Genomic DNA, 23,896 nt, shown 5'->3' with positions numbered 1-23,896 from the left:
CCCACCACCACCAAGGCTGCCATCGCCACCAAGGCCCATGTTGCCGCCGAGGCTCCCACTGCCGCCGAGGCTCCCACTGCCGCCGAGGCTCCCACTGCCGCCGAGGTGAACAATATAACTTCTAGGACTTCAGCTGTTATAGTAAATGCTCTTGCAATTCCAACTGCTCTTGCTCTTGTAAATGCTCTTGCAAATCTGACTGTGGAGTCAGAGAGAGAGGTTTCCAAACTAACATAACACAGACAGGCACATTTGTGTCAGAGCATGTGAAAGAAGAAATAGCCTGTGCTGTCAATTGCTCTTCTTTCAACATTCAAGATCACATTTCATGTCTGGATGGGCTATTCTGTTCTTTTTTTCTAAGAACATAAGAAATAGAAGCCAGAGCAGGCCATTCAGCCCATCATGCCTTCAGCGTGGATACAGGCCCTTTGGCTCAACATGTCCACACTGACCAGCATATCCTATTACTTGTCCCACCTGCCTGTTTGGACCATATACCTCTTAACCTATCCTACCAATGTACCTGCCTAAATGTTTCTTAAACATTGTGATAGTACCTGCCTCAACTACCTCCTCTGGCAGCTCGTTCCATACAACCACCACCCTTTGTGTAAAACGTTTCCCCTCATGTTCCTGTTAAATCCTTCCCCTCTCACCTGATGGTCGGTGGGGGCGCTGCAAGCCGCTGCCCTGCCAGCAGCGTGTTCGTTATTTCGGCTTTTTTATTTTTTTTGGTGTGTCTAAATGTTTGTTTAGGTGTCTCTTAGTGTGTCTTGTGTGGGGTGTGGTGGGGGGGGAGGGGGAAACCACTTTTGGTCGCCTCCTCGATGGGGAGGCGACGTTTTCCATGTGGATTGCATGGATTGGAGCGGCCTTTCTAGGAGTCGGGCCTGGAACTTCAGCAGCGGGCGCACCGTGGACTTTTCCATCGTGTAGCGGGCCAACCCTTGCCAGTGGTCGCCAGAGAGGAGTGCTCCAACCGACTTTGGCATCATGTGGCTGTGGTCTGCAGAGCTTGTAGCCGTGGGCGGGGCGTGGACTTACATAGAAAATAGGTGCAGGAGTAGGCCATTCGGCCATTCGAGCCTGCACCGCCATTCAATATGATCATGGCTGATCATCCAACTCAGTATCCTGTACCTGCCTTCTCTCCATACCCCCTGATCCCTTTAGCCACAAGGGCCACATCTAACTCCCTCTTAAATATAGCCAACGAACTGGCCTCAACTACCTTCTGTGGCAGAGAGTTCCAGAGATTTACCACTCTCTGTGTGAATTTTTTTTTTCTCATCTCGGTCCTAAAGGATTTCCCCCTTATCCTTAAACTGTGACCCCTACCATCTGGAGTCTGGGATCCCTTGCCGGGGATCGCCGGAGAAGAACTCCGTCCGCCGGCCTGCGGCCTATAACATTCTGAAACCGCAGTCTCCTGTAGGAAAGTGCTGATTTGGGCACTCCAAGCCACAGAGTGTGTTTGACCTCCCGACGTCGGAGTTTTGATCATCCCAATGAGAGGGCCTGTACATCAGGCCATCCGTAGCAGCGACTACGCAGGGTTCATGGCCCCGACCACGGATGAACAAAGGAAGAGGACTGGCTGAACTTTGTAGTCTTCCACCACATTGAAGAATGCTTTGGTGGATGTTTGTGTTAAATTCTATTGTGTATTGGGTGTTCTTTTTTTAAGTGTATCGCTGCTGGCAAATTCATTTCACTGCACCTTCGGGAGCATGTGACGAATAAAATTGACTTTGACTTTGACCTACGTCCTATGGCTCTCGATTCCTCTACTCTGGACAAGAGACTGTGCGTTTACTAGATCTATTATGAGTGAACTATTCCTCTCTGGCATTTTCTCTCACTGTCCCCATATCCCTCAATATGAAAAAAAAACATCTCACTCTATGTGTTGAAAATATACGACAAACGAGCTCAGTTGAGATTCCCAAATAAGCCTCCTTTAGGCTGTGATTAGACCAGCAGGTTCCATTGATCTGCACAGGTTTGGGAATATCCGAGTGGGAATTTTCTCCTCCATTCACTCTCCTGCCAAGGTCATGTTTGGCTGTGTTTGGGACAGGCCTAACAATCGCATCAGGAACCTTGGCTCTTCCATTGCACTTCCATCGCACAAAGGCAATCATCCTTTCGAACCCAGTCACAGTTTCTACTTCAGTTGGGGGATGAAATGGGTTGAGGCTATGCGAACCAATAAGTTCGAAGACCCACGAAGATATAGACCTACTTAAAGGAGTACAGCTTCCATGAAGTAAATGCAAATGGTTGGTGTCACAATTTGCACTGTAGTCCTTTCTCATTTAAAAAAGGGGACAACTTTCAATTCCCAGGTTGCCATCACCTCATCTTTGCCATGGACATCAGTATTAAGAAGTGTCTTTACCTATTACCTGCCACACCTTGTCCAGCCTCTCCTCGCTCCCTGCTTTCTCCCCACCCAAAACAAGGTAATTGTGTGAAGCTCTTGGAACGGATTTTTCCAAACCTCTTTTTACATATACTGTGGGCTCACTTCCATAAGACTGTACAGATTTTTTCCTCACTAACCCCCATATCCCTTCATATTTTTGTTTTAAATGCCACCGTTTATTATTCTACTTCTTGTTTATCAAAGTTATTAGTCGGCTTGCCCCTACACATCTCCATAATTCCTTGCAGCCCTGTAATCCTTAAAGATATTTCCACTCCTTTTGATCATCATAAAACCTAATTGCTCCTCCTTTGTGCAAACATCAGCTGTCAAGAACCCGAGGTCTGATATTCTCTTCCCACATCCTTCCACTTGCATTCTGATTTTATGACTCTCCTTTGGCAAGCCTATAGTCACCGCCCTTAAATCTCCTAACGTCAATCAGCATCACATTGTTTTAAAATGCTGCATTAAAGTCACTTTTTAAATAGAATTGAATGTTTTCGGCGATGCACTTTGTCAAAAGAGTGATAACATACAGAATGGAGACACGGGAGATTGCAGATGCTGGAATCTGGAGCGAAGTGCAAAGTGCTGGAGGAACTCAGCGGGGCAGGCAGCATCTGGGGAAGGAATGGACAGGCAAAGTTTTCAGTCAGGATCGTTCTTCAGACTTCTGAAGAAAAGTCCAGTCTGAAGGAGGGTCCCCACCCAAACATTTGCCTTTCCATTCCCCCCCCAATTTTCCGTCATGGACCAATTACATTGATGCTTCTGTATGCCGAGGAGCTTGAGGAAATTTGACTTGTCTCCAATGACTAGTACAAACTTCTATAGATGCACAATGGAAAGCATACAGTCAGGTTGCATCAAACAGCTCTGCCCAAGAGCGCAAGATATTGCAGAGAAATGCAGATGTAGCCCAGCCTATCACACAAACCAGACTTCCCACCATTGACTCCATTTACATTTCATATTGCCTCAGAAGAACAGCCAGCATAATCAAAGACTTGTCCCTTCTTCTCCCTACTCCTGTCTGTAAAGCAGGTACAGAAGCTTGAAAGCACGCACCACCAGAATCAATGAGAGCTTCTTCTTCTTTGTTAACGGGCTTCTGAATTGTCCTTCCATGTGATTCACCTGTTGTGGACATTGGATATTGTCTATTGAACCGAGGCACTATAGTGCTGAGAATTACATTCTGCACTCTCGATCTTCCCCTTTGCTCTATCTATTGTAATTGGATTATTTTCTCTGGAACGTGGGAGTTTGAGGGAAGACTTGATAGGAGTATAGGTATTGGTAGGGTAGACCCAGGATGGAAATGTTCAACACTAGTGGGAATAGCCATAAGATAAGTGGGGGGAAATGTTTTACATTGAAAGGGATGGGGGCCTGGTAGCATTGCCAAGGGTGGTTGTGGAGGCAGATTTGATAGTGGCATTTAAGAGGGTTTTAGATAGGCACATGGAAGTGCAAAGAATAGAGGGATATGGATCATGATCACTTTCACTTGGCATCATGTTCGACGCAATCATTGCGGGCTGAAGGGCCCGTTCCTGTGCTACACTGTTCTACGTTTTATGTTCTAGTACCAATGTAAAACTAAAACCAACTAAAGTGAAGACAAATTCAAATCTATATAAATAATACTGAGCACTTTTAAGGGAGCAGCCTTTCTGCAGTCAATGATCAATTCTTGTTCAATACTTTCTCAAGAATATTGCCACATAGAATCTGCACTGTAAACTCAAAATTATAATTATAATAGATCATTACAAGATTGTAGAGACCATGGGTGCTGCTAGATATATTTTCCCATTGTTGGACATTAAAATGGACTTTTAGAGCTTTTAATCTTACTTTTAGAAAATAATTACGTCAATCAAGTCAAAATGAATTAACTTACAGATGAAAAAATCTCTTCAATAATATAATTGTGTATCATCATTAAAATAATATCAAGTATTTGGACACATTGGCAATATGATTTGAAGTACCTGTACCATATTAATACAAGTAATTATTTTCTTTCCTTCACATGGTACTCAGGTGAAAGGAACTCGTAATTTTTAATATTCTGTGTTTTTACCTGACTCTTGCCTTTATTACATGCTAATTTTGGTTAATAAGTTTCTAAATTTCACACGTGTAGGCAAGATATTAAAGCTGATATCACTCTCAGCTGCACACAGTGAGGTGAACTGGTTAGGGCGTGTCCTTTCAACCCCTATTAAAATTGAAGAAACATTATTAGGAGAAAAAGCTGATATGAAATAAATAGATCCTTGCATAAAAAAGGATTCTTTAATAATACGAAGAACCTCTTGTCTGGTTTGTGCACTGGAAGCAGGAGGCATAACTGTTTATAAGGATAATAAATGCCTTAGTAACACTTTACAAGTGTCATCGTTTGAACTCAATTGACACTTCGAGCTAATTACAATAATCACAGCTTTAAGAATGTCTGCTTATCTCTCCTAATCACATAGTACAAGGTTGGCCTTTGACGCTTTTATATGAGGCATGTATTATTTAATCAAAATCTTCACAGGGAAATGGCACCCGTACGGAAGAGGGCTGCTCTTATTTTGTGTTTCCATGTGCAAGCCTTGCAATTTAGTGTTAAAAAAAATCAGCCCTGGGTCTTTAATTTGTCTCCCTTCCACCTTATGCATTGTCAGATTACATGGTCGTTTTTACCTTATCAATGAATATTTTTAGCTGGGGAGCGGATACTGTCAGAGATTCTACATGAATGTCGAGTCACAGCAGGGGGTTCTTCCAATATATCGTTGATGAGCTACTCTCTGGCAGTGGCGATATCACCCAAATTACAGTACTTAGCGCTTAATTGCACGAGGTCAGAACCAGAGGGTTTTTTTTCTTCTCCTGCAGACAAGAGCAGGTTGTGTGATTAATCAATCAGGATGGAACAAATGGGGAGATTAAACTCGTCTCTAAAATGTACAGAACTGGCATCCGTATATTGACATTTGTCCAATTATTCAGAGAGGAGATGCAAGGAATTTGGAGCAAGATATTCAAAGAATGAACGCATTGTCATTTAATTGCACTTCATTGTTCCTTGATTTTCTGTTACTTTTGATGTTGGTTAGACTGGTGGTGAAATGTTCTGCTGTGAATTGAACTGGCAGACAGCAGAGCGCAGTAGAACAGGAGAGAGGGGTTTTTCAATTAAAACTGGAGAAATTCACAGAGTGACAAATACAGCTTACCATTTTTCTGCAATTAAACGGAGAAGTACGGGGAAAGCAGATGTCTTCGTTTCCGAGGGTTTGGAACGCATTAATTTAAAAAAAAAATGATGATAAAGTGTGTGGCTCTCGTTTCAGCTACTTTCCTGAATTACTGACCCAGAGACCGCTGTCAAAATAGCAGTGATGCCAATAGCTCCCGCAGTTATTTAACATGCAAAAGCCATAGGCATTTCAGAGACGAACAGATGCATGATTAAATGGGGACAGGGAAAAGTTGCTTTGTTGGCTGTACTGTTCCTCCCGCAGTAGACCTCCGCTAAAATGCATTGACAGACATTACATTCCTGTACTTGCGCTGCGGAAACAGAGTTACTCACCAGAGAAAGTTAAGTTGAATGAAGTCACTTGAAGTGTAAGTACCCTTTTAACAACATAATAAGTGTTAATTACTCCCCATCAACCTTTCTAGCACTGAAAATTAACCATTACAATTGTCGTGTCTCATTTCCTCAGGTTTTATACTTTTGTTGAAGATTAAAATTAAATTAAACTTTAAAAAGTTTTCCTTTCTTCTTCTTTTTCCTTCTCTGTCTCCAGCTAGTTTTCTTCTAGTCTTTTCTATCTCTGCTGCTGTTACCCGACGTGTCAGAGGGTGGTGAATCTGTGGCCTTCACTTCCACAGAAGGCCATGGAGGCCAAGTCAATGGATAATTTTAAGGCAGAGATAGATAGATTCTCGACCCGCAACGTCACCCATTCCTTCTCTCCAGAGATGCTGCCTGTCATCGCCGAGTTACTCCAGCATTTTGTGTCTATTTTTGGTTTTAACCAGCATCTGCAGTTCCTCCTACAGAGATAGATTCTTGATTAATATGGGTGTCAGGGTTATGGGGAGAAGGCAGGAGAATGGAATTGAGAGAGAAGATAGATCAGCCATGATTGAATGGAGTAGACGTGAAGGGCCGAATGGCCTCATTCTGCTCCTATCACTTGTGAAGTTGTGAACATGCCATTAAATTCACCCATGCACTCCAAGTATTGTAATTCTTCAATCTGCTTAGTTAATGAGTATCAGTTGGTCTGAGATCCTGGATGCCCAGAGACCACCACTATTTCCCTATCAACAAATTATCTTGGAAGGTTAAACTGACCAGGCTGGAGATGGGGGTAATCACAAGGACACAGGAGCCACACACCTCTCACTCTGGCCCCACCATTCAATAGGATCATGGCTGATCTAAGGTACACAAAAATGCTGGAGAAACTCAGCGGGTGCAGCAGCATCTATGGAGCGAAGGAAATAGGTGACGTTTCGGGCCGAAACCCTTCTTCAGACTGATGGGGGGTGGGGGGGAGAAGGAAGGAAAAAGGGAGGAGGAGGAGCCCGAAGGCGGGGGGATGGGAGGAGACAGCTCGAGGGTTAAGGAAGGGGAGGAGACAGCAAGGGCTAGCAAAATTGGGAGAATTCAAAATCATGGCTGATCTAATACTAGTCTCAACCCTTCATCTGTGCCAGTTCTTCATAATCATCAATTCCTTCGATATGTTAAATATGTATCTATCTCCACCTTAAATATATCAAATCATCTGCTCAAATACAGCTGCCAGATGTTGAGGCAGGTATCGTAACAACATTTAAAAGACATTTGGACAGATACATGGATAGGAAAGGGTTAGAGAGGTATGGTCTAAACGCGGGCGGATGTGACCAGTGTAGATGGGTCACCTTGATCACCACTTCTGAGTTGGATGATCAGCCATGATCATATTGAATGGCGGTGCAGGCTCGAAGGGCCGAATGGCCTACTCCTGCACCTATTTTCTATGTTTCTATGTTTCTCCCAATCTCTTCTGAATGCATGAATCATTCCCTATCTTCTCTTTTCCATTACTTTGTCACTTTACAATACAAAGGCAATTTGTAAAAATTCAAATGGGTGCAAGTTCAATTAGGGTATTATAAAAGGAATTGGGAAACTATTTGTGGAGAAAGGAATTTTCGTTCAAGTGGGGCGGAACAGAGGCATGGCAATAGATTTGCTGCCTTACAAAGCCAAAGACCTGGGTATGATCCTGACTGCGGGTGCTTTCTGAACGGAGTTTGTACATTTTACTGTTACTGTGACCGTGTGGGTTTTCTCCAGGTGCTCTGGTTTCCTCCCACATTGCAAAAACGTGTAGGTTTGTAGGAGAATTGGCTTCTGTAAATTGTCCCTATTGTGTTGGATAGAACTAGTGTATGGGTGGTTGCCTTTTAGGTAACCTCTAACAACCCCCCTCCCTCTCCCCTTTCTCCCCCACCCCACACTCTTGTGCCCCACCTAGACTCGCACCTATTTCTCCCCTCTCCCTCCATTCCTTCCTCTGTCTTCACAATTCACAACTCTTCAGTCCTTTTGTCTCGGACCTTCTTTTTCATCTCCAATCTTTGTCCAACCATCTGGCTAACAAACCCCCTCCCCTCGCCAATATTCATCTATTACCTGCCACGCCTTGTCCTTTCTTCCCCCCCCCCCCATCAACAATCACTGAAGAAAGGTCCCAACCCGTAACATCACCTAGCCGTGTTCTCCATAAATGCTGCCTGACCCCCTGAGTTACTCCAGTACTTAGCGCCGTTTTTTAAATAAACCAGTATCTGCAGTTTCTCACTGCAACATTTAGCCATATATTTGTTGGAGTAAATGTCGATTTGTGTACCATAAATGTGTAATAAATAATTAATTGACAAAGCAAATAGCACCGACTGGCTTAGTTTCATTACTTCACATAATTTGATGCTTACCTCTCTGGAAGTCAAGTATATCTCATGTCAAGAATGAGACACACAAGAAAGACAAAGTGATATGAATACCATCACATTGAATTTCAGATCAGGCAATCATAAGAATTAAACTCCGAAATATATGCCGCACCAAACAACTTAATAAATGAACTACTCACAATTCGTGTTCTGCATACTGCAATATTATTGCTATTATTGACTCAGTTAACTTACCAGAATGGCAGATAAGTGATTCATCCCCTTGTGAGTCAGTCTGTTGTTCCAAAGTATAAGTGTTTTCAGTCCTTGCTTCTGTCTTTTAAGGCCTTCACAGATGTCCTCCAATCCTAGAAACAGTGTTGACTTGTCAACCTTTGTACCTTACTCATAACCAATGCCTTTTTTTGTAGACAACGAGGGTGATATAACAGTGCACATAGCATTATTCGATGCAGTGCATCAATCTATTTTTTTAACTCAGGGGCCTGTTTCCACGCCTAAAACTAAAAAAACTAAATTCGGCCTAGCAAGTCAACTCCTCCACTCGAGCATGGTTGATATATTTTTCTCTATCAATGTCTTATGCCATACCATAAGACATTGGGGCAGAATGGAGACCCAGGTTCGATCCCGACTACGGGTGCTGTTTGTACAGAGTTGCTACATTCTCCTTGTGACCACGTGGGTTTTTTCCGAGATCTTCGGTTTCCTCCCACACTCCAAAGATAAACAGGTTTGTAGGTTAATTGGCTTGGTATAAATGTAAATTGTCCCGTGTGTGTGTAGGATAGTGTTAATGTGCGGGGATTGCTGGTCAGTTCAGACTCGGTGGGCCGAAGGGCCTGTTCCACGCTGTATCTCTAAACCTAAAACCAAAAAAACTAAATTCGGCCTATCATGTCAACTCCGCCACTCGAGCATGGTTGATATATTTTTCTCGACAATTCTCCTCCCGTAATCTTTGACACCCATGCTAATCAAGAACCTCTTAATCTCCTCTTTAAAAAATACCCAATGTCTTGGTCTCCACATTCAATGATGACTGATCTATTTTTCCCTCTCAACCCCATTCTCCGGCCTTCTCTCCGTAATCTTTGACACCTGTACTAATCAAGAATCTATCAATCTCCGCTTTATAAAATACCCGATGTCTTGGTCTCCACATTCAATGATGACTGATCTATTTTTCCCTCTCAACCCCATTCTCCGGCCTTCTCTCCGTAATCTTTGACACCTGTACTAATCAAGAATCTATCAATCTCCGCTTTATAAAATACCTGATGTCTTGGCCTCCACAGCCATCTGTGACAATGAATTCACCACCCTCTGGCTGAAGAACTTCCTCCTCATCTCCATTCTAAAGATACATCCTTTTATTCTGAGGATGTGTCCTCTGTTCCTAGACTCTCCCACTAGTGGAAACATCCATTCCACGTCTGATACCTCCCATCCTGAAAAAACTATTACGAATAACCAAATGTGCTTTTCAATACAGTATGACGTGTTGATCCATTGCTGAAATATTAACAAGTGGATGCAGAGGTAGTGAAAACAGAATGGGATTTACAGTGTATTTTAACTTTTTTGTATGGTGAGTTTTCATTTTATTGACTTGATAACAGAAAAATAATGGGAAAAAATCCCATTCTTATTCCAATGTAAGAGGAAAGTATTCATTTAATGGCAAGATCCTTAACAGAGTTGCTGACTTACAGCACCAGAGACCCATGTTCGATCCTGACCTCGGGTGCTATCTGTGTGGAGTTTGCACATTCTCCCTGTGACTGCATGGGTCTTCTCTGGGTGCTCGAACATTGACACAAAATGCTGGAGTTACTCAGCAGTACAGGCAGCATCTCTGGAGAGAAGGAATGGGTGACGTTTCGGGTCGAGACCCTTCCTCAGACTCTGGGTGCCCTCCAGCTATGGTCTCACTGCATCAACACCAAACTGAGAGAGAGAGAGAGAGAGAGAGAGGGTGCTTTTCACAATATTACTGTTTCATATAGCCATTGCAGCTAGGAAAATACTTTAGTGGTGTAAAAATGGACTAAAATATTCTCATTCAGCATGCGCTCACAACATATCTCTTATTTATTGATTTTGGTTGAGGACATCTGATATAACGTATGAACTTCTTCAGCATTAATATTCACCAGTGAGATTGAAAGGGATATTGATCTAATATCTCATCCAATAAATGTACTTTCGCAATTTAGCTTCCCTCAGTGCTACACTGATGCTTCAGCCTACCTTGTGTGTGCCTGAATGGAAGTTAGGACTAGGAACTAAGACATGGCCTACACAATGACAGAGAGCTACTACCATTAATATTGTAGTAATCCAGCTCAAACAAACATTTTATCTGACACACCCTGACCAGAGTGATGGACAGAAAGTGCATCTGACCATTCATTGAAAGGCACAACTTGGAAATAGGCCCTTCAGCTCACCAAGTCGACCACAACCATCTATCTCTGTCCCGCCCACTCCCCTGACATCAGTCTGAAGAAGGGTCTCAACCCAAAAAAGTCACCCATTCCTTCTCTCCAGAGATGCTGCCTGTTCAGCTGAGTTACTCCAGCATTTTGTGTCTACCATCCGTTCTCATTAGTTCTATCTTATCCCACTTTGCCATTCACTCCCTGGGGGGAGAGGGGGGGGGGGGGTGTGTGGAATTTCCAGAGGCTACAAACCCACACATCTTTTAGGATGTGGGTGTAAATCGGAGCACCCGGAGGAATCCCACACGGGGAGAGGGGGATTGGGCAAACTCCACACAGACAGCACATGCGATCAGGATTGAACCTGTGTCTCTGGTGCTTTGAGGCAGCATCTCTCCCTGCTGCACCACTGTGCTGCCTTAAAGTTTGGACTGTTCAATTCCAAACAAGAAAACCCAACTCAAAAATTTGTACCAAAGGGAAGATTGCCAAAGTTAGGAAAGAGTCATCTACCGATTATTAAAAAAAGAGTGGTGAGGCAGTGTTTGTTTTCCTTGGAGCGAAGAAAGCTGAGGGGCAGCTTGATAGAGGTATAGAAAATTATGAGGGGAATAGATTGGGATAATCTATCCCTCTCATGGTGGAAGTGTCTAAAACAGGAGGATTACTGGTTTAAGTGAGATGCAGGAGGCGTGGAGGGGATCTAATGAAGAATTCTTCACACAAAGAGTGGAATGCACTGCATGAAGGAGGGTAGGGGCAGGTACTCTCACATTTAAGAAGCAGCTAAACAAGTATTTGAATTGTTAAGTCATAGAATGCTGTTGACCTCATGTGATGTGTTTAAGAGAAAGTTGGATATAGCTCTAAGGGCTAACGTAATCAAGGGATATGGGGAGAAAGTAGGAATGGGGTACTGATTCTGGATGATCCACCATGATCATATTGAATGGCGGTGCTGGCTCGAAAGGTAAAAATGGCCTCCTCCTGCACCTATCTTCTATGTTTCTATGTATGTTTCTATGTGGCTAAATGGTTTCAGTTACAAAGGCCGAAGAGCCTGTTTCTATGCTGCGCCCCTCAATGTCCTCATGACTCTATGAATAGTTCTGGTTTCTCTGACACTGGCATTTACCTGTGTTGAAGATGCAGTTGTTTTTTAGGTCTAATAATCGTATGGCACCATTCCCCTCCAGCAGGTCTCGCAGGTACATGGAGTCTTGAACACTGTTCAGGTTATTGTCTGCCAGGTAAAGTTCTTGAAGCACCTGGTTCATCTTCAGGGCAGAAACTGTGGGAAGTCACATAAGAAAATATGACTCATAACCTTCTGACTATAAGGGCAAGAGCAGTAGGAACTGCACAAAATGTGCAAAGAGAAAATGAGATCACAAATAAAAACAATTGTCATTCTTGCAATGTAAAAAAATGCAGCAACCAATTTACAAACAGCAAATCCCTACAAACAATAATGTAATAATGAAAGGAATAGATCAGGTAGATGCACGGAGGCTCTTGCCCAGAGTAGGTGAATCGAGGACCAGAGGACATAGGTTTAAGGTGCAGTGGAAACATGTAATTGGAATCTGAGGGGTAGCTTTTTCACACAAAGGGTGGTGGGTGTATGGAAGAGGCTGCCAGAGGAGGTAGTTGAGGCACGAACTATCCCAACATTTAAGAAACACTTAGACAGGTACATGGATAGGTCAGGTTTAGAGGGATATTGGTTAAAACGCAGGCAGGTGGGATAAGTGTAGATGGGACATGTTGGCCGGTTTGGGCACATGGATACATGGATGGCAATGGTTTGGAGGGATATGGGCTAGGAGATGGCAGGTGGAACCAGGTCAGGTGAGCAAAGTGATTGGCATGAACAAGTCATAGCAAAGGGCCTGTTTCTGAGTTATAAAGCTAGATGACTCTATTGTTGTGGTATCTTTGACATCCAACTGGGAAGTCAAGAGTATTTTATTGTCATATGTACCAGATAGAACAATGACATTCTTACTTGCAGCAGCACAGGATATGTAAACATAGTACACTGTAAACAATATAATAAACAAGAAAAAAAGTTTCAGTGCGTGGAGACATACACATAATCAATATATATACACACACACATGGGTACACATACGTACCCATAAAAACAATCAAACAATAATAGTGCAATAATAACAATAATAGTCTATGCAGTTCTGAGCTTATTTGAGGTTGTAATGTTTAATAGCCTAATGGCTGTAGGGAAGAAGCTGTTCCTGAACCTGGACATTACAGTTTTCAGGCTCCTGTACCTTCTTCCTGAACGCAGTGGTGAAATGAGTGTGTGGCCGGGGTAGTGTGGGTCTCTGATGATGCTGGCTGCCTTTTTGAGGCAGTGACTCCGTCCGGTAAATCCCTTCGAAGTCGGGAGGTCAGAACCCGTGATGGACTGGGCACTTTTTGCAGCCTTCTTTGATCCTGGGCATTCAAGTTGCCGAACCAGGCCGTGATGCAAATACTCAATATGCTCTCTAAGTTCAAGTGAATCCTCTCTGACATACCCAAACTCTGCAATCCTCTCGGGAAATAGAGGCGTTGTTGGTCTTTCTTTATATTTGCATCCAGGTGCTGGGTCCAGGAAAGATCAGAAATATGCATGCCCAGGAATTTGATGCTTTTGACTCTCTCCACCATCGTCCCGTCGATATAGACAGGTCCTTGGCCTTCCTCCTCCAAAGTCCACAATCCGTTCCTTGGTCTTACTGACATTGAGAGCCAGGTTGTTGTGCTGGCAACATTAGGTCAGTCGATCGATCGATCTCACTTCTGTACTCTGACTCATCACCATCTGGAGATGGAACTGCAGTTTAACACCTTGTCTGAAACAAGCCATCTCCAACAAGGTAGCTACCTCAAAGTGTCAGCTCACATTCCGTGTTCCTGAATAGGGACATTTTGTGACTGAGAATGCTACCAACTGACCATTGACTGGTATGTTAGTTCATTGCATAACATAGTCACATAACATTTCTTTGTGCGTAATTTAAATGGAGCCATTAACCAAAAGGATAACAATTGCTGTAAAATACTACAATAATCTTTACGTGCCCGCATTAAATAGTGCATTGCTGACGTTAATTATACTCCTTAATATTCTACTTACTCCCCACCTTACAAAGCCATTTGTTTTTATGATTTGATTTGGAATTCAAAGAGTTTAATATTATTTTATGATAAAAATGCAAGAAGTTATTCTTCAGCATGTACTGTAGCTTTGATTTATACTCCTATATCTATGATGCATCTTCCCATCTCAGCATCCTCCCCCAAGTCATACAACTAGGATTGGATAGCGTCAATATCAGAGACTGTTTCATCAAAGGCCTGCCTTGGGAATAATCTTCCCGGCAGCCAGAATCCCAACCCCATCCTTAGAGTCGTCCTGCTTAGTTTCACTGTTTGCATCCACTCCTTATCACCTTTTGCCACAGCCAACAAGGGACCATTGTGGGCTCCACCTTTCCTTGATCATTGTTGCTGGCTTTGATTTGCTCTTTTCATACCTTTCACTCATTTGTTCTTTTGTGCCTTTTCATTCCTCTAGTTTCCCCTTGATTGGATAGTTAATGTAACAATATAATCAGGGTATGTTGTAAAAGTAATGGACTAATTAGGCTGTGGCAGTAATCTGCTGCACCAGAGATTTGCAATACTTCTCTCTCATATTGAACTCAATAGGAATAGTAAATATGTACAATGTACAACAACATGTGGCATTGCTACTTTGTCAAGGCTTAATTTCCAAAGTACTTCACATGTAATCCTCATTAGATCGAGAACAAATTGGAGTTACTACTTCTATTTCATTATAAACCATATATATACTGTTTATATATATATATATATATATAAATATATATATATATACGCACACACTCATGTACATATACACACACACACACACACACACACACACACACACACACACACACACACACAAATATATATATATATACACACATACAGTATATACACACACATATACATACATACACATATGTACATATATGTGAAGTACTTTAAAATATATATGTATATGTGTGTTTTTTTTTGTTTGTGTGTGTGTGTGGAGGGGGGAAGGAGCTGCAGATGCTGGTTTACAACAAAGATAAACGGCACACCAAAGAGACACAGCTGTGTATGAGTCTGAAGAAGGGTCTCCACCCAAGACATCACCTATTCCTTTTCTCCAGAGATGCTGACTGACCCACTGAGTTACTCCAGCATTTTGTGTCTATCTTTGGTGTAAACCAGCATCTGCAGTTCCTTCCTGCACACGTTTATTTTTGGGTCACTGATCAAGATTGCCCGATCCCACAGCAGCCCGGTTACCCTGCGCGACACTCGGTTGAACTGAATCGTTTACCTAGCAGCATCAGCGAGCGGCCACTCAGCCCAGTGTTATCCAAGCGTAACACTCTCAGATGGCGGTTAAACTTCAGTCCACGCGCCACGTAGGAGGCGGAGTGCTCTGTCAAAGGGATTCCTGATGCCTCAAACTCCTGCAAGCTGCTACTCTGGGGAAGCAAAGAACATCCGTTTATTGAAGGCAGCAAAATGGACTGATCGGACGCCAAAAACATCTGTGTCGATAAAGGACAGGTTTGGAGGGACATGGACCAAATGCAGGCAGGTGGAACTTAGTGTCGCTGGGACATGTTGGCCGGTGTGGGCAAGTTGGGCCGAAGGGCCTGTTTCCACACTGTATCACTCTATGACTCTATATCTCTCGTTTCCCTTACCCCTGACACTCAGTCTGAAGAAGGGTCTCGATCCGAAACGTCACCTATTCCTTTTCTCCAGAGATGCTGCCTGACCTGCCGAGTTACTTCGGCTTTTGGCGTCCGTCTAAAAAAAATATTTGCATGGGAAGGAACTGCAGATGCTGGTTTATGCTGAAAATAGACACAAAATGCTGAAGTAACTTAGCAGGTGAGGCAGCATCTCTGGAGAAAAGGAATCGGTGACGGATCGGGTCAGAACCCATTCTTCGTTCTGCTAATTCTGAAGATGGTCATTCTGAAGAAGAGTTCTGACCTGAAACGTCACCTATTCCTTTTTCTCGAGAGGAGCTGCCTGACCCCGCTGAGTTACTCCAGCATTTTCCGTCTAAAAGCAAAATGCTTTACGAGGTTAATTTTGTAAAACTGATCTCACAAGATATCACCATCGAGAATTTTCTTCTTTTCCTTTTCAGGATGTGGACATCATTGACCAGATCAGGCAGCGTTCAATTTAGTTTGAAGATAGGCACAAATTGCTGGAGTAATTCAGCGGGCCTGGCAGCAGCTCTGGAGAAAAGGAATGGGTGACGTATCGGGTCGGAATGCTTCACACTGAAAGTAGTGTTTAGGGTTGGGGGGGAGGGGGGAGGAATACACTGGAGGCAAGTAAAGAGCAGAACAAAAATGTAGACACAAAATGCTGGAGTAACTCAACGGGACAGGCAGCATCTCTGGAGAGAAGGAATGGGTGATGTAATGGGTCAGAGCCCTTATTCATTCTGCTAATTCTGAAGATGGTCATTCTGAGGAAGGGTCTCGACTGGATGTCCCGCTGAGTAACTCCAGCATTTTGTGTCTATCTTTGATTTAAACCAGAATCTGCAGTTCTTTCCTGCACAAAGACCAGAACAAATCAAGGCTGTCAACAGATGACATAGAAACATAGAAACATAGAAAATAGGTGCAGTAGTAGGCCATTCGGCCCTTCGAGCCTGCACCGCCATTCAATATGATCATGGCTGATCATCCAACTCAGTATCCTGTACCTACCTTCTCTCCATACCCCCTGATCCCTTTAGCCACAAGGGCCACATCTAACTCCCTCTTAAGGCCTAAGGCCTAATGACCTAAGGAAGGTTTAGAGAGACAGCATGGAGGCAGGTCATTTGCCCCACCAGGTCCACACTGACCATCGATCACTTGTTCGCACTTTTTCTACCTTCTCCCACTTTCCCATCCATAAGATTGTCTCCACCCAGTGAAAACCCAGGAGGTCTCAAGAGGAACGTACGAACTCCGTACAGACAGCACCCGTGGTCAGGATCGGATCCGGGCCTCTGGCGCTGCAAGGCAGCGACTCTCTCACCGCGCCACCTGGCCTCCTGCCCGATTACTACGAAATAGATGAAGGATTTGATCAATTCTAGATCTATTTGGTCCTTCCTAATTTGAGGAAAGACATTCTTGCTATTGAGGGAGTGCAGCGTAGGTTAACATAGAAACATAGAAACATAGAAATTAGGTGCAGGAGGAGGCCATTCGGCCATTCGAGCCAGCACCACCATTCATTGTGATCATGGTTGATCGTCCCAAATCAATAACCCGTACCCGCCTTCTCCCCATATCCCTTGATTCCACTAGCCCCTCTAGCTCTATCTAACTCTCTCTTAAATCCATCCAGTGATTTGGCTTCCACTGCCCTATGTGGCAGGGAATTCCACAAATTCACAACTCTCTGCACCTATTGTCTATTATCTACTGTCTATAAATATATGGTGGTGTTACCGTCCGAATCAGCTGTGCTGCCGCTCTCCAGCCTCTTGTTCCAATGGTCCTGCTGAAGGAAATGCTGAGGCAAAGCGTTGAGTCGTAATACTCCATCATATCAAACAGCGCAGAGGCTCCCTGAAATCAAGGTCAAGTCATGTTAATCAGAGATTTAAACAATTGCTGAGCTGTACTTTTCCTTGTGGGAATGTCCAATTTGAATGTTGTTTAATTCAGTTTAGTTGAGTTTAGTTTAGCACTGAAACACAGGCACTTCGGCCCACCGGGCCCACAGTGACCAGCGGCCCCCATTCAGTTGCGTTATCCTGCACACTGGGGACAATTCACAATTTTTACCAAAGCAGTTTAGCCTACAAACCTGTACGTCTTTGGTGCTGTAACACAACAACACTACCGCTGCATCTCTGTATTTTTCGTTGATGCAAATCAAAGTGATCACATTCCCAAGATACTTTCAAAAAGGTGCTATGGAAGGATAGCACCTTTAAATACATACAAAGGTACTGGATACAAATGGCAAGGATGCAGCAATCATTGCAATTGATAATGTAGAAGGGAGTAAAAGGAGTCCATTTGGCCTACTGATGCCAAGATGTACATTGATTAAAAACCTTGTCCTCTCTTGTCAAACCAGGAGAAAAAATATATTTGAAGAGTTGGTTGAATTAGTTGAATAGCAAGAGAGTGGCGCAGTGGTAAAGTTTCTGCCTCACAGCGCCAGAGACACGGGTACAACCCCGACTACGGGTGCTCTCTGTACGCAGTTTGTACATTCTCCCTGTGACCGTATGGGTTTTCTCCGGGTGCTCCAGTCTCCTCTCAAACTACAAAGATGTACTGTATAGGCTTGTGGGTTAATTGGCTTCAGTAAAAATTGTAAATTGTCCCTGGTGTGTAGTGTATGGGGTGATGGCTGGTCTGCACGGATCCCGTGGGCCGAAGGGCCTGTTTCCGCGCTGTACCTCCAAAGCAAAGGCCCCCACATAAGGAACTGCAGATACTGGAATCTTGTGTAGAACACAAAGTGCTGGAGTAACTCAGTGGGTCAGGCTGCATCTCTGGAGGACATGGCTAGGCGACGTTTCGGGTTGCGACCCTTCTTCAGACTGATGGTGGTAGGGGAGAGAAAACAGGAAAAAATACAAATACGAATTGCCTTTATTGTCATTCAAACAAACAGAGGTCTGAATGAAAAGAGGTGGGGGTGGGATAAAGTCTGGCAAGTGATAGGTGGATAGAAAATAAATAGATTAAGTTTTGGGTTGAGACCCTTCTTCAGACCTGAAGAAGTCCTCAGTGTCTGAAGAAGGGTCTCAATCCGAAACGTCACCTATTCCTTTTCTCCAGAGATGCTGCCTGACCTGCTGAGTAACTCCAGCATTTTAGCCATAGAATCATAGAGTGATACAACATGGAAACAGGCCCTTTGGCCTGACTTGCCCACACCGGCCAACATGTCCCAGCTACACCTTCGGGGCAAACCCAGCATCTGCAGTTCCTTCCTACACAAGTGATAGGTGGTTACTGGAGTAAGGGGGAGGGTTGATTGGCTGATGGGAGGACAAAGGCCAGAAAAGAAAAGGAAACTAAAGGCTGACAAACCGATAAACACAAGATGCTGGAGTAACGCAACGGGACAGGCAGCATCTCTGAAGAGAATTTTGGGTCGAGATCTTTCGAGAATGTCATCTCTGATGACATTTCGGGTCGAGATCTTTCTTCAGACTGACGTCGGGGGGGGGGGGAAGTGAGATAGATAGATAAATAATTGTGAAGGTGTGAAAACTGGGGAAAGGGAATGGAGATCTAGGAAAATGTAGAATATATTATTGTTAGGAATAGGAATACTTCTGGGCACAGTGAAATGTTTTGTTTGCATGCACAATGTATTCAAATATACAGCTGGGAGAAAGTAACAACAAAGCAAATAGAGATAAAATGTAGTCGGAGGCAGTAAGACTGGCCAGAGAACTGGGAAGGGGATGAATGGAGAGAGAGGGAAAGCAAGGGTTACTTGAAGTTAAAGAAGTTAATATTCATACCGCTGGGGTGAAAGCTGCCCAAGCGAAATATGAGATGCTGTTCCTCCAATTTGTGCTAGTTACTCAGCAGGTCAGGCAGCATCTCTCTGACAGTGGAGGAGGCCCAGGACAGAAAGGTCAGTGTGGGAATGGGAGGGGGAGTTAAAGTGTTTGACAACCAACAATGTCAAATAAGGAGACAAGAGGAACGAAAAAGGAAGACAAGGAGTGAAATGTAACGCCATTGGGAGGAACAGGAAAGAGAGGGAAAGGGATAAAAGAGGGGGTCGGGAGAGTGTTCACTTAATGTTTATACTGCTGGGTTATATGTGACCCAAATGAAATTTTGAAGATGTTTCTGGGTCACAAGGGATGTGGAATCCAAGGTGTGTGTCCACAAAGAAATGCTAGAAAGTGCGAAGTAATTGAATTGCAAGCAGAGTATTATATTTCCAAGGCAGTGGAGACAGTAGCCATGGAAAGACAACATTTGCAGTGAAGGCCCAACATTATAATTAGGTTGGGGCCGAGTTCTTTGACAAAGAGAAGAAGCACCTTTGGTGAGATGTTATCAGTTTAGTTTATTGTCACGTGTACCGAGGTACAGTGAAAAGCTTTATGTTGTGTTTCTCACGGTCTTGAATGGGGCTATTCCGTGGCAGCATACTGCATGACATTGAGCAAATGAATACGGACACACGAAGGTCTGTGTTATCAAAGAACGTTCATCAGCAGTTTGTTCGAAGGAAAAGCAAGAACGTGACTAACTCTGGCAGCTGAGCAGCGTAAAGTCAATTGGAAAGGATAATAAAAGGCGTGACTGTTTAAGAAGGAACTGCAGATGCTGGAAAATCGAAGGTAGGCAAAAGTGCTGGAGAAACTCAGCAGGTGCGACAACATCTATGGAGCGAAGGAAATAGGCAACGTTTCAGGCCGAAACCCTTCTTCAGACGTGATCTCGTCTGGAATGTTGGAGGTTGAGGGAAAACTTGGCAAAAATATATAAAATTATCAGAGGCATAGACATGGTGGGTATTCAGAACCTTTTTCCCAGGGTGGAAATGTCTACCACTACAGGGCATGGCTACAAGTCGAGAGGGGGAAAGTTTAATGGAGATGTGCGGGGCAAGTGTTTTTACACAGAGAGTGGCAGGAACCTGGAACCCATGCCTGGGGTGGTGGTGAAGGCAGATACAATAGTTGCATTTAAGAGGCTTTTACATAGACACATGGAAGTGCAGGGAATAGAGGGATATGGATTATGTACAGGCAGATGAGATCAGTTTAACTTGCCATCAGGTTTGGCACAGACTTTGGGGGCCGAAAGGCCCATTCCTGCGATGTACTGTTCCATGTTCTACATAGGTTCATGAGTTCATTAGTTCTAGGAGCAGAATTGGGCCAATTGGCCCATCAGGTCCACTCCACCATTCAATCATGACAGATCTATCCATTCTCTCAACCCCTATTCTCCTGCCTTCGCCCCATAACCCCTGACACTTGCACTAATCAAGAATCTGTCAACCCCTGCCTTAAAAATATCCACAGCCGTCTGTGGCAATGAATTCCACAGGTTCACCACCTTGCATTCAGCACTTTACACGTGCAAAGCAGGTTCAGGATGCGGTGACCTGCACAGATCACATCCGTCAGAATTCTCCTGACCTTTTCTGAACGTCAGGGTGTACTGAAGGAAAGAGAGTATCAGTGGAACACACTGCTGGTGCTGCAGTCTCGGTGGTATGTGAGCAGGAATGTAAGCAGCATTGGCAGATGGTGTAGTGGAAATTAAGGATTCGTTTCCCTCGCTTGGTACCTACACCGAGGAAAGGAGCAAGGTGACAGGGATGTGTGAGGTTAGAGCGGGAAGCAATGACAGTGAAACCAAAGCTCCCTCTTGCAATTGTTCCAGGGCAAGGATCCAACTTGGTTTGGCTGCAACTATCCATCTAAAGGTAAAGCAAGACGAGGGTGAGTTTATCTGTGACACATGCATTTGGCAAGTGCTCAGAGGTGTTTTGTGAGGAATGTGGAAATATTCAAGGTACGAAACGTGGGTTGCTTGAAGGAGGATGCTACACCTCGCTTCTACAATGCACAGGCCGTGCCTAAAAGTGTGAAAGATAGTCGGGATGAGCTGAGGAGACCAGAAGAAGCAGGTGTGATTGAAGGGGTTGACTTTTCTGACTGGGCTGCTCCACTTGTTCCTGTAACGAAGGCAGATGACACCGTGAGGAACTGTGGAGAATGTGTAGGAAGGAATTGCCGACGCCGGTTGACACCAAAGATAGACACAAAATGCTGGAGTATACAGGGTAGCTTCAACAAAAAAGAGGGAGACATCTGCCCCTTGACTCATTTCTTTGCACTTAGTCAGAGGGTTTAGAGTTTAGTTCCGAGATATAGCGCAGAAACAGGCCCTTCGGCCCACTGGGTCCGAGCCGACCAGTGATCCCCACACATTAACACTATCCTACACCCACTAGGGACAATTTTTACATTTACCAAGCCAATTAACCTACAAACCTGCACGTCTTTGGAGTGTGGGAGGAAACTGAAGATCTCGGAGAAAACCCACGCAGGTCATGGGGAGAACGTGCAAACTCCGTACAGACAGCACCTGTAGTCGGGATCGAACCCAGGTCTCCGGCGCTGTTTTTACTGTAAGGCAGCAACTCTACTGCTGCGCCACAGTGCCCGTGGTGAATCTGTGGAATCCATTGCCACAGACGGTTGTGGAGGCCAAGTTAATGGACATTTTTAAGGCGGAGATTCTTAATTAGTACGGGTGGCATGGGGTCATGGGAAGAAGGCATGAGAATGGGGTTGAGATGGAAAGATTGCCATGATTGAATGGCGGACTCGACTTGATGGGCTGAATGGCCCAATTCTTCTCCGAGAACTAATTGACATGAACTTCTGCTCAGCTCGGAGATGGATCGCCTCAACCACCAACTCTGGAATGCACTGCTATCACAGATAGGATAGCAGCATTTAAGAGGATAGGAAGGATATGGATTACGCGCAAAGAGACAGGTGATGCTCTATGGTCTATGTTCTAAGGACAGATCATAATAAATGTCATCATTTCACAAGATTATCAGTAGATTGAGTCAAACAAAAATTCAAAGCCACATTCCAACCTGGATATTCCAGTAGGGTTCAATTTTGGATAATATCAGTTCGAGGTGTGATGATATTTAGATGACTTGATCCATAGTCTGCTACCTGTGGCAGCCTAGCTAGATGATATCTTGGCAGCAGGAACACAAGGAGAATCTCGAAAGAGTACTTTGCAGATTCCAAAAACAGGTTCACTTTTGCAAAAAAAACGGGTGCCTTTGCTATTCCAGATGTCATCCACCTTATTTATCAGATGCATGCTGAAGGACTCCGTTCTGTGAGGTGTTAAGTTAACTTTGCCAATACTCAATCTATCTAACCTGACAAAGTTAAAGGGCTGCTCAGGACATTTCAACCATTTTGGAGGAAGGAACTGCAGATGCTGGTTTAAACCAAAGATAGACACAAAATGCTGGAGCAACTCAGCGGGACAGGCAGCATCTGGGCAGCACCCCTGGATAGAAGGAATGGGTGAAATTTCGGGTCGAGACCCTTCTTTAGACTGGCTGAAGAAGAGTCTCGACCCGAAACGTCACCCATTCCTTCCATCCAGAGATGCTGCCTGTCCCGCTGAGTTACTCCAGCATTTTGTGTCTTTCTTCAACTATGTTGGACTACTTTTGCCATCTTTAATCAAAGTTTTAAAGTCTACATGAGTCGCTGAATCCTAAGATGATGTGGAATTGGACAATGCTATGTTCCGTGAATTGAAGCAAATGCTGCTGGGTCCATAACTTTCTGCTCAATATGATTCAGCAAACTCGTTGCTCCTGTTCTTTGATGTTTTAGTTTAGTTTAGTTTAGTTTAGAGATGGAGCATTGAAACAGGCCCTTTGCCCCACTGAGTCTGTGCTGACCAGGGATTATCCATACACTAATCCTGCATACTAGGGACAGTTTACAGAAGACAATTACCCTACAACCCATCATGCCTTTGGAATGTGGGAGGAAACCGGAGCACCCAGAGAAAATCCACACGGTCACGGGAAGAATGTCCAAACTCTGTGCAGGATCAAACCTGGGTCACCGGCACTGTGAGGCAGCAACTTTGGTAGAGCATTTAGAACGGAGACGAGGAAAAACTTTTTCACCCAGAGAGTTGTGAATCCGTGGAATTCTCTTCCTCAGAAGGCAGTGGAGGCTAATTCTCTGGATGCTTTCAAGAGAGTTAGATAGAGCTCTTAAAGATAGCGGAGTCAAGGGATATGGGGAGAAGGCAGGAACGGGGGTACTGATTGGGGATGATCAGCCATGATCACAGTGAATGGTGGTGCTGGCTCGAAGGGCAGAATGGCCTACTCCTGCACCTATTGTCTATTGACTGCTGATCCTCTGTGCCGT

General features: G+C 44.1%; 1 protein-coding gene across 1 annotated transcript in view; it reads right to left on the bottom strand.

Annotated features, from left to right (window-relative positions):
- Positions 1-23,896, bottom strand: part of LOC116977244 (protein phosphatase 1 regulatory subunit 37-like) — a 208,240-nt gene that overhangs the window by 128,182 nt on the left and 56,162 nt on the right. Inside the window, exons 5-8 of the mRNA XM_033027689.1 lie at positions 17,409-17,528; positions 15,266-15,416; positions 11,996-12,151; positions 8,651-8,763 (exon numbers count right to left, since the gene is read on the bottom strand). Coding sequence (XP_032883580.1) covers positions 8,651-8,763; positions 11,996-12,151; positions 15,266-15,416; positions 17,409-17,528 — 540 coding nt within the window. The remainder of the gene's footprint in view (positions 1-8,650; positions 8,764-11,995; positions 12,152-15,265; positions 15,417-17,408; positions 17,529-23,896) is intronic.

Source organism: Amblyraja radiata, chromosome 9 (assembly GCF_010909765.2).
Source record: "Amblyraja radiata isolate CabotCenter1 chromosome 9, sAmbRad1.1.pri, whole genome shotgun sequence".
In the NCBI taxonomy this organism is placed as follows: domain Eukaryota; kingdom Metazoa; phylum Chordata; class Chondrichthyes; order Rajiformes; family Rajidae; genus Amblyraja; species Amblyraja radiata.
The sequence above is the reverse complement of the archived record's forward strand: the minus strand, read 5'-3'. Positions and strand labels throughout refer to the sequence as shown.